The sequence below is a fragment of the Oncorhynchus tshawytscha genome, linkage group LG15 (genome assembly GCF_018296145.1).
Source record: "Oncorhynchus tshawytscha isolate Ot180627B linkage group LG15, Otsh_v2.0, whole genome shotgun sequence".
Classification (NCBI taxonomy): Eukaryota; Metazoa; Chordata; class Actinopteri; order Salmoniformes; family Salmonidae; genus Oncorhynchus; species Oncorhynchus tshawytscha.
In genome coordinates this window covers 17,623,938-17,635,512 of record NC_056443.1, presented here as the reverse complement: position 1 = coordinate 17,635,512, position 11,575 = coordinate 17,623,938, and the positions used below count along the sequence as shown (strand labels likewise).

Below are 11,575 nucleotides of genomic sequence, written 5' to 3'. Positions count from 1 at the left end.
ATGTCTGCATACACTTACGCCTCTAAATTAAGCATTGACAAGGCGGGTTCACACCCTCAACACAGCATAAAAACCCAAGTTGACTCATTCCCAAAGTGAACACACAAACTGAAACGGCTCCTGAGACAAGACAATAGAGACTTAGCAGTTATCCGTTTCAAAGGTTTGCATTTGACGTTTATTTTGTAAGAAAAGACGGGAGAACAAAAAGAACAGAAGTCATATACTGTCTATAAAAAGGTCCAAAAACACACGACTACTCCACTCAGTAACACAGCACACACCAGTACAAGCTGCAAAGTCTTTATGTTTTGATGTAAAATAATTGAAGCGTTTTTTAAATAATATTAGTCCAGAGAGTTGTATTACAAATGCATCTACTGTCCTGCATTCAAGACGAAACGTGATCGTTTAAGACCGATCTAATTCCAACCTCTATGGCTGGCTGTGTTTACACAGGCAGCCCAGTTCTGATATTTCTTTCATTAAATCTGTCCTTTGAACAATTAGATCAGCTCTGAAAAAGATCTGATGTGATTGGTCAAAAGACCAATTAGTGAGAGGCCTCCCGAGTGGCTCAGTGGTCTAAGGCTCTGCATCGCAGTGCAAAGCTGTGCCACTCGAGATTCTGGGTTCGAGTCCAGGATCTGTCGCAGCCGGCCGCGACCGGGAGACCCATGGGACGGCGCACAGTTGGCCCAGCGTCGTCCAGGTTAGGGGAGGGTTTGGCCGGCAGGGATGTCCTCGTCCCATCGAGCACTAGAGACTCCACGCTGACACGGTCACCAGGTGTACAGTGTTTCCTCCGACACATTGGTACGGCTGGCTTTCCAGGTTAAGCGGGCATTGTGTCAAGAAGCAGTGCGGCTTGGTTGAGTCGTGTTTTCGGAGGACACGCGGCTCTCGAACTTCACCTCTCCCGAGTCCGTACGGGAGTTGCATCGATGAGACAAGACGAACTACCAATTGGATACCATGAAATTGGGAAGAAAAAGGGATGTAAAAAATTTGTACAAAAATAAAACGAAGACAAATTAGTGGAAAAAAGATCAGAATTGGGGTGCCTGTCTAAACCCAGCCTCAGTGTGTTGATGTTTTGAACATTGTCTTAGCAGTATGTTGATCATGAAAGAATGTGTGAGACTATGGAAGGGGCTAGAAATCGAGTTGTTCTGTAGGTACTGTGATGGAGCCGTGCCTGGCCTTGTTTAGGATGGGCGGGTTGGATGCAGAGGGCACATTTTCTACATTGTCTGGAGGGCAGGCTACGATGTCGGCTAGCATGGACGCCATCGCTTCTTCATCCAACTGAGAGAGAGAGTGTGGGTTGTTAACTTTTGTTGGCCAATTCTGTGGCAGAGGAAATGCACAACGGTCATTAACCAACATAATTTGTATATCTGCAAAGTATTCCCCCTAAGCCATGTCCATGTAACACATGGGAAATGTGTGGGTTGTACAGTACAAAAAGCCTGAGTGGTATAATGGTTATATGGACACATTTTGAACAGTGTGTTTGAGAGTCTTTTTCTTACCTTTTTCTTCTCTGTTCCTGTCCTGTTCCTTCCTCCTCTCTCTCTCTTCATCCCTCTCCCATCCTCTCCTTCTTTGTCTCGTTCAGGCCCCTCTCCCTTGCTCTCCCTCGGAGCTGTTGATGACCTCATATCCTGTCCGGTATTGTCGCCGCCCTGTTTGGATATTTCTCCCTCCTGATTGGATGGCTGATCGTCACCATCCACCCTCACTTCAGGTGCAGGCTCCGCCTCCTGTTGGTGTTGAGCAGCAGGACAGTCTTCAGAAGAGGACGCTCCCTCCGGCCGAATGCCTCCCTTCTGCTCCCATGACCTCACTTTCTGCCCATGCCCGGTCCCTTCCTCATCTAGCTCTGCCTGAGCTAGCTCTCTCTCAGAGCTCCGCCCGTCACACACAGGATCTGAGGCATGGTTGGATCATTCATTCCTTCATTGGCATCCTCGTCTCCCTCTCTCTCTTCCTCCAGCACTCCGATGCGCTCTACCTCCTGAGCCTTTATCCCTCCTTCCCCCTCGCTCTCCACTCAGAATCCTCCTATCCCTCCCTCCTCCGCCTACCCTCTGAGCACCTCTCCTTCCTCTCGTCCTCCCATCCCGCCTCTCCTCCGTCCAACAGCCGAATCTCTCCCTCTTCTTCATCCTCCATCTCCCCCCCTCTTCCGCCTCATAATCATCAAGGTCTTCATCATCAAATATCCTCATCTGGGAAATCGCTCTCTTCCTCTTCCAGCTCATCCTCCTCTTCTTCATCAGAGCTGTTGATATGAATGACAGTGTGATCTTCGTCAATGGATTAATGTTGCTGCTGTAGGGCTCTGCTGGACTGGGCTAACTGGTTCTGGTGAACCTGTAGAGTTCGAGAATTGTATTTAAAAGGCGCAATACGTAGAAATAGCTCTGCCATTTCCTGGTTTCTAAAATTTATATTTTTTTGGCCTGATTTCAGTTTGTGACAAAACAAGCTATGTGTAGTGTAGATAATCATTGTACCATCCATACCTTTGTGAAATGTATTTTCAATAACCCAAAATATTGTATTTTCAGCTGGCGTACAAAATCAAATGATAAATGACACACAAGCGAAACTTAATGACAGGACATTTAAGTGAAAATTGAGTGATTTTTGTACCTGTATGGGGAGATCCAGTGCTGTAGGTTGACCTGGTGCTGGAGGCTGGCCCTGGAGGAACATCTGCTGGAGCTGGGCTCCAGGCAGGGAGTCAGTCCCGACTCCTAACCCCACAGAGGGTTCCCCGAGTTGGGCCACACCGGTGGAGTTGAGAGGGGAAACCAGAGAGACTAGCGGAGCTGGAGGGAACAAGTTGACGGTGTAGTTTGGGGTGGAGGAGGGGAGGGGAGGGTGAGGGAGGAAGGTAGAGGGAAGGTCATTGGAAAGGGGGAGGGAGATGTCCCTACCCGGGTCGCCCCTTGGACAGGGCATGGGGAGTGTGACGCCACCTGGTGCTAAGGAAGACCCGGGAAGAGTGGCCGCAGCGCTGGTGCCATCTTGGCTTTCCAACATCAGCATCCTCTGTGGCACGATGACCACACCATCGTCCGAATCGCTCTCTAGCGAAATCTCCACATCCGATGCCTCTTCTTTGTCGTAGAGGATGAAAACGGGTCTCTGGCCGCCGGAGAGCCCTGGAAGAACCAGAGGTAGGTGGTTGTCCAGGGAGCTGGGGAAGGGAGGTCCGGGGGCGGGCCCCCCTAGGAGGTTGGATGCCTGGGGGGGTTTGAGGGTGAGGGGGAAAGAGAGGGAGGGGATGTGCGGATGGAGGAGGGAGTTGCATATGGTCAGGGCCTCTGTACAGAAGGAGGATACCTGGAGAAAGATGGGGAGAGATGGGGATAAAGAGAAATAGATTCAGGAAGCAAATGTATTCCAAAAAGGTTGCTTGCCAGTCCAGTACATATCACTAAGGATACAAATTTGCCTGAGCTAACCAAAAGCAGAAAACAACAGCACACATGGAAAACACTCCTACGCTATAAACAAATCTTCCCAGAGTATTACACCTCTCTAAACCAGTCTAAATAGTCCTCAACAGCACGAGGGTAAAATGACACCACTGAACACACTCAGGTGTTCGTCCAGTAGCTTTATCACCTGAGCTTCAGCGAAGAGACAATGACTGAAATGCATGTAATTACGGTTGCATCCTTCACACGCCTCAGAACAAACTGCACAATCAACTCTAGAAAATGAATCCGCTGTTGTAAATGCTTTCATGTTCATAAGGTTACACTATAAGGGTGGCTACTTTGAACAATCTCAAATAGAAAATATATTTGGATTTGTTTAACTTTTTTTTGGTTACATGATTCCATGTGTTATTTCATCAGTTTTGATTATTCTACAATGTAGAAAATAGTCAAAATAAAGAAAAACCCTGGAATGAGTAGGTGTGTCCAAACTTTTGACTGGTAATGCACGTACACACACACAGTGCTTGTATGTGTCGTTGAAATTGTTCCATGTTGCGTTTATATTTTTGTTCAGTATGCAGTAGATATATCAAATAGGGGGGAGTGAGGCTATGGGGGTTTTTATAAATAAGTATCAACCAGTGGGTCTTGCGACCGATACAGAGATGACCAGTTTACAGAGGAGTATGGAGGGCAATGATATGTCCTATGAGGCGCATTGGTGGCAAATCTGATGGCCGAATGTTAAAGAACATCTAGCCGCCCGAGAGCACCCTTACCTGCCGATCTTTGAATTATGTTTCCGTAATCTAGCATGGGTAGGATGGTCATCTGAATCAGGGTTAGTTTGGCAGTTGGGGTGAAAGAGGAGCGATTACGATAGAGGAAACCAAGTCTAGATATAACCTTAGCCTGCATCTTTGATATGTGCTGAGAGAAGGACAGTGCCATACTCCCAAGTACTTGTATGCAGTGACTACCTCAAGCTCTAAACCCTCAGAGGTAGTAATCACACCTGTGGGAAGAGGGGCATTCTTCTTACCAAACCACATGACCTTTGTTTTTGGAGGTGTTCAGAACAAGGTTAAGGGTAGAGAAAGCTTTGTTGTAGAGCATTTAACACAAAATCCATGGAGGGGCCAGCTGAGTAAAAGACTCATCTGCATATAAAATGGATGAGAGAGCTTTCTACTGCCTGAGCTATGTTGTTGATGTAAATTGAGAAGAGTGTGGGGCCTAGGATTGACCCTTGGGGTACTCCCTTGTTGACAGGCAGTGGCTAAGACAGCAGATTTTCTGACTTTATACACTGCACTCTTAGCAAACCAGGCCAAAGACCCCTCAGAGACACCAATACTCCTTAGCCGGCCCACAAGAATGGAATGGTCTACCGTATCAAAAGCTGTGGCCAAGTCAATAAAAATAGAAGCACAATATTGCTTAGAATCAAGGACAATGGTGACATCATTGAGGACCTTTAAGGTTGCAGTGACATCCATAACCTGAGCAGAAACCAGATTGCATACCAGAGACATCAAGAAACCCAGTCAGTTGATTATTGACAAGTTTGTCCAACACTTTTGATAAACAAGGCAAAATAGAAATAGGCCTATAAATTTATGATCAGCTTGATCACCCCCTTAATGAAAGGAAGGACTGTGGCTGCCTTCCAAGCAATGGGAACCTCCCCAGAAAGGAGAAACAGGTTAAAAAAGTCGGAGATGGGCTTGGCGATGATAGGGGCAGCAACCTTAAATAAGGGTCTAAACCATCTGACCCAGATGTTTTTTTGGGGTCAAGTTTAAGGAGCTCCTTTAGCACCTCGGACTCAGTAACTGCCTGCAGGGAGAAACTTTGTAGCGGGGCAGGGGAAAAACAGTGAGAAGCATCGGGGATAGTCGCATTAGAAGGGGTGGGAGCTGAGGAAATGTTGGACGGACAAGGAGGCATAGCTGAGTCAAATAGGAATCCTGACTTAATGAAGTGGTGATCTGCCTCTGGTACTGTGTCCCAGATGTCATGAAGATTAGGACTGAGGCCTTTGTTCCTCCAGGCTCTCTCTATCTCAGTGACACCCCCCACATCTTATCTATGGAATGCCAGCTGTAGGTTTTTACCTAGCCATCACTTAGTTGCCAGCCCCAGTTTAAAAAACTCCTCTCAGTTCACTCAGAATGAAGGAAATACATGTCTTACTACAATAATTGCTAACTATTCATCTCAAACAAACAAGGTGAATACATCATTTCCCCCTCACACGCTACAAGCTTGGCACACCTGTATTATAAGAGTTTCTCCCATTCTTCCCTAAAGATCCTCTCAAGCTCTGTCAGCGTGGATGGGGAGAGTCGCTGCACAGCTATTTTCAGGTCTCTCCAGAAATATTAGATCGGGTTCAAGTCCGGGCTCTGGCTGGGCCACTCAAGAACATTCAGAGACTTGTCCCGAAGCCACTCCTGCGTTGTCTTGGCTGTGTGCTTAGGGACGTTGTCCAGTTGGAAGGTGAAACCCAGTCTGAGGTCCTGAGCAGGTTTTCATCAAGGATCTCTGTACTTTGCTCTGTTCATCTTTGCCTCATTCCTGACTAGTCTCCCAGTGCCCGCCACTGAAAAACATCCCCCAGCATTTTGCTGCCACCACCATGCTTCACCGTAGGGATGGTGCCAGGTTTCCTCCAGACGTGACGCGTGGCATTCAGGCCATCAGACCAGATAATCTTCTTTCTCATGGTCTGAGTCTTTAGGTGCCTTTTGGCAAACTCCAAGCGGGCTGTCATGTGCCTTTTACTGAGGAGTGGCTTCTGTCTGGCCATTCTACCATAAAGGCTAGATTGGTGGAGTGCTGCAGAGATGATTGTCCTTCTGGATGGTTCTCCCATCTCCAAGAGGAACTCTAGAGCTCTGTCAGAGTGACCATCGGGTTCTTGGTCACCTCCCTAACCAAGGCCCTTCTCCCCCCGATTGCTCAGTTTGGCAGGGAGGACAGCTCTAGGAAGAGTCTTTGTGGTTGCAAACTTCTTCCATTTAAGAATGATGGAGGCCACTGTGTTCTTGAGGGCCGTCAATGCTGCACACATTTTTTGGTATCCTTCCCCAGATCTGTGCCTCGACACAATCCTGTCTCGGAGCTCTACGGACAATTCCTTCGACCACATGGCTTGGTTTTTTGCTCTGACATGCACAGTCAACTATGGGACCTTATATAGAATCAAATCAAATGTATTTATATAGCCCTTCGTACATCAGCTGATATCTCAAAGTGCTGTACAGAACTGTCATATAGACAATTGTGTCTTTCCAAATCATGTCCAATCAATTGAATTTACCACAGGTGAACTCCAATCAAGTTGTAGAAACATCTCAAGTATGATCAATGGAAACAGTATGCACCTGAGCTCAATTTCGAGTCTCAAAGCAAAGGGTCTGAATACTTAAGTAAATAAGGTATTTCAGTTTTTATTTTTAATACATTTGCAAAAATTTCAACAAACGTGTTTCCGCTTTGTCATTGTGGGATATTGTGTGTTGATTGCTGAGGAATATTATTTTAAAAATCCATTTTAGAATAAGACTGTGGAAAAAGTCAAGTGGTCTGAATACTTTCCGAAGGCACTGTATGTATGCATGTATAGATATATCTGTGTGTGTGTTCTATACGTGTATACGCAAACTTTCTACTTTTAAACTCGGACAAAACAGAGATGCTTGTTCTAGGTCCCAAGAAACAAAGAGATCTTCTGTTGAATCTGACAATTAATCTTAATGGTTGTACAGTCATCTCAAATAAAACTGTGAAGGACCTCGGCGTTACTCTGGACCCTGATCTCTCTTTTGAAGAACATATCAAGACCATTTCAAGGACAGCTTTTTTCCATCTACGTAACATTGCAAAAATCAGAAACTTTCTGTCCAAAAATGATGCAGAAAAATTTATCCATGCTTTTGTCACTTCTAGGTTAGACTACTGCAATGCTCTACTTTCCGGCTACCTGGATAAAGCACTAAATAAACTTCAGTTAGTGCTAAATACGGCTGCTAGAATCCTGACTAGAACCCAAAAATTGGATCATATTACTCCAGTGCTAGCCTCTCTACACTGGCTTCCTGTCAAAGCAAGGGCTGATTTCAAGGTTTTACTGCTAACCTACAAAGCATTACATGGGCTTGCTCCTACCTATCTCTCTGATTTGGTCCTGCCGTACATACCTACACGTACGCTACGGTCACAAGACGCAGGCCTCCTAATTGTCCCTAGAATTTCTAAGCAAACAGCTGGAGGCAGGGCTTTCTCCTATAGAGCTCAATTTTTATGGAACGGTCTGCCTACCCATGTCAGAGACGCAAACTCGGTCTCAACCTTTAAGTCTTTACTGAAGACTCATCTCTTCAGTGGGTCATATGATTTGAGTGTAGTCTGGCCCAGGAGTGGGAAGGTGAACGGAAAGGCTCTGGAGCAACGAACCACCCTTGCTGTCTCTGCCTGGCCGGTTCCCCTCTTTCCACTGGGATTCTCTGCCTCTAACCCTATTACAGGGGCTGAGTCACTGGCTTACTGGGGCTCTCTCATGCCGTCCCTGGAAGGGGTGCGTCACCTGAGTGGGTTGATTCACTGATGTGGTCATCCTGTCTGGGTTGTGCCATGGCGGAGATCTTTGTGGGCTATACTCGGCCTTGTCTCAGGATTGTATGTTGGTGGTTGAAGATATCCCTCTAGTGGTGTGGGGGCTGTGCTTTGGCAAAGTGGGTGGGGTTATATCCTTCCTGTTTGGCCCTGTCTGGGGGTGTCCTCGGATGGGGCCACAGTGTCTCCCAACCCCTCCTGTCTCAGCCTCCAGTATTTATGCTGCAGTAGTTTATGTGTCGGGGGGCTGGGGTCAGTTTGTTATATCTGGAGTACTTCTCCTGTCCTATTCGGTGTCCTGTGTGAATCTAAGTGTGCGTTCTCTAATTCTCTCCTTCTCTCTTTCTTTCTCTCTCTCGGAGGACCTGAGCCCTAGGACCATGGACTACCTGACATAGGACCCCAGGACTACCCAGGACTACCTGACATGATGACTCCTTGCTGTCCCCAGTCCACCTGACCGTGCTGCTGCTCTAGTTTCAACTGTTCTGCCCTATTATTATTTGACCATGCTGGTCATTTATGAACATTTGAACATCTTGGCCATGTTCTGTTATAATCTCCACCCGGCACTGCCAGAAGAGGACTGGCCACCCCACATAGCCTGGTTCCTCTCTAGGTTTCTTCCTAGGTTTTGGCCTTTCTAGGGAGTTTTTCCTAGCCACCGTGCTTCTACACCTGCATTGCTTGCTGTTTGGGGTTTTAGGCTGGGTTTCTGTACAGCACTTTGAAATATCAGCTGATGTACGAAGGGCTATATAAATACATTTGATTCGATTTGATTTGTGTTTGTGCATGTGTTGATTGTGTGCTTGCAGTGTATGAGTTGGTGGGTGTGTGTGTGTATATGTTCTTATTTAAAGTGGAACGGAAGAGGCAGAATCATGTTTACTTAGTTGCTTAAACACAGACCACCAAACCAAAACACGACAGTGTGCTAGTCACATCCCCCAAATAACCCTTTAGTCCCCCTCCCTGAGTGTGTGTGTGTGTGTATGTACTTTCAGGTTGCAGTCCCTCTGTGTGTAGGTCAGGTTCCTGCATGTGTGTGTGTGTGTGCGTGGATGCATGTCTATTAGTGTGTGTGTGTGTACGCCTGCGTGTGTGGTCCCTGTGGGTATATTACCCCCTACCTTCAGACTCCTATCCCTCCTCCCGTGGGGGGGGCAGAGAGAGCGGGGAGGAAAGGAGCACACGCATAAAGAAACATGATCACAAACATGACCAAAATTATTGGCACCCTTGGTAAAGATGAGTAAAAAAAGACTTTTATGCAAATACTGAACCATATTGTATGCTCCATAAAATGGAAAATTATATTATACTAATACAATTGCTCAGAGGAAGATTTTGTTAATATTTTCACACTCAAAAAGACACCGGTCAAAATTATTGGCACCCCTGTTTTCAATACTCCGGCACTGAGCCTTTTTCTAAAATGTTTTATGAGATTGGAGAATACATTGAATATTGATTTTGTGGTCAATTAACCATTTCTTTGTGGAATTTGCTGTTTGCTTGGGGTTATTGTCTTACTGAAAAATCCACTTGCGGTCAAGTTTCAGCTTCCTAGCAGAGGCAACTGGGTTTTTGGCTAAAATGTCCTGGTATTGGGTAAAGTTCATAATGCTGTTGACCTTAACAAGGGCCCCAGGACCAGTAGAAGCAAAATTGGCCCATAATATCAGCGATCCACCACCACCATATTTTACAGAAGGTATGGGGTTCATCTCTGCTTATCACAACTTATTTCAAACACCAAACCCACCACTGGTGTCCGTGGCCAAATAGTTTTCATTTTCATGTCATCTTACAAATGTAGATGCTTGGAGTTTGCTAAACGGCATTGGCAATTGGATCGGAACCGGTGCTATGGCCAGATGACAGCAAAATAGAGCTCTTTGGCCGCGCACACCAGTAGTAGGTTTGGCGTTGAAAGCAGGATGTAATAAGCAGAGAACAACCCCATACCTACTGTAAAATATGGTGGCGGATCTTTGATATAATCATTTTGAAACCTTATCATTTAAGATAATTTTTTATTACTTGTTAAACAAAATATGGGGTTCAATTGTATTTAGTATAAAATCCTTTCCCAAACAAATTAGCATACAATATAGCTCAGTACTTATTTATTCTATACAGTCTTTGTTTTTGCTCGTCTTTTTTTTTAAGGGTGCCAATAATGTCGTTCATGGCTGTATTACAGGAAGGTAATACAACACACATATGAGAGACACACAACTGACCTTGTGTATATCCTCCTTCAGTAGAGATCTACTGGTCAGTATGACTTGTCTCAATGCTGCAAAGAGAGAGACAGTCATATGCTGTATTACTATACTCATCACAGCTCGTCAAGATATCATTGACCTGTGATTGATTGTAAATGCTAAAAATACACTATGAAAGGGATTGGTCATTCATTGGCAACATGGACTGGAAAATGTATACATTTGTTTTGCTTACACACATCTCCAATAATCAACAAATGTCAGCACACTAGATAAACCCCCTCACCTCTGAGTGCAGACAGGCAGGTGTCCTGATTGGCCAGCGAGTCTCCAGAGGAAAGGAGAGGCGCTGCCGCTGTCGCTCACAGCCAATCCAGGCTTCCAGCTTTTAGAGCAGGGCTTTTTGGAAACCAGATCACGGAGCTGAGGAGAGCTGGTGGGCTGGAGGGGAGGAGGAAAAAAGAGAGGAGAGGGGGATGGTGTTAGACTTAAGTGGAGCGTGAGTAAATATCGTGCAATGGCACCCTATTCCCTATGTAGTGCACTACTATTGACCAACATTTTTTGACCAGAAATAGTTTTTTTGACATAGCCATAGTAGTGACCATCCTAAGCTTCTTGTTGGCAATATACCAATCAGATCCTCTTACCCTAACAGAGTCTGCCAAGGGTGTGTTGTCACCCAGCAGGTGGGCCAGTAGGAGCTCGGAGTGGGTGGGGCTTCCCTGCAAGACACTGGCTGAGGCTCCTCCCACTCTTACCCAGAGTTCTAAGGTATGGTACAAAGACACACGCACTGCACTATGGGTCAAAAGGAGAGAGATTATGAACATACAAATACAAATAAAGGAGGTTTGGAGTGTGTGTAGTTCACCAGTGTGTGTGTGTCAGTGGAGGCTGCTGAGGGGAGGACCACCCATTAATGGCTGGAACGGAGTGAATGAAATGACGTCAAGCTATGTGTTTGAAGTATTTGATACTAGTCTACTCATTCTGCTCCAGCCTTTCCCACGAGCCCTGCCTTCCCAATTAACTTCTTTGGGGTAGGGGGCAGTATTGGGTAGCTTAGATGGAAAAACGTGCCCAGATTAAGCTGACTGCTACTCAGCCGTAAAAGTTAGAATATGCATATAATTAGTAAATTTGGATAGAAAACACTCTGAAGTTTCTAAAACTGTTTGAATGATGTCTGTGAGTATAACAGAACTCATATGGCAGGCAAAAACCAGCCCCCAATGAAGATACAGGGTGATATTAGTT

At 45.8% G+C, this 11,575-nt stretch overlaps 1 protein-coding gene across 1 annotated transcript; it reads right to left on the bottom strand.

The window, feature by feature from the left end:
• Positions 1-151: 151 nt before the first annotated feature.
• LOC112215074 lies at positions 152-10,677 on the bottom strand. Its single transcript, XM_042298214.1, has 5 exons — positions 10,602-10,677; positions 10,331-10,386; positions 2,662-3,357; positions 1,536-2,379; positions 152-1,308 (listed from the first exon to the last, which is right to left on the bottom strand). Exons 3-4 carry the CDS (start codon positions 3,058-3,060, stop codon positions 2,326-2,328), a joined length of 453 nt encoding a protein of 150 aa, XP_042154148.1. The 5' UTR covers positions 3,061-3,357; positions 10,331-10,386; positions 10,602-10,677; the 3' UTR covers positions 152-1,308; positions 1,536-2,325.
• Between the last annotated feature and the right edge of the window lie 898 nt (positions 10,678-11,575).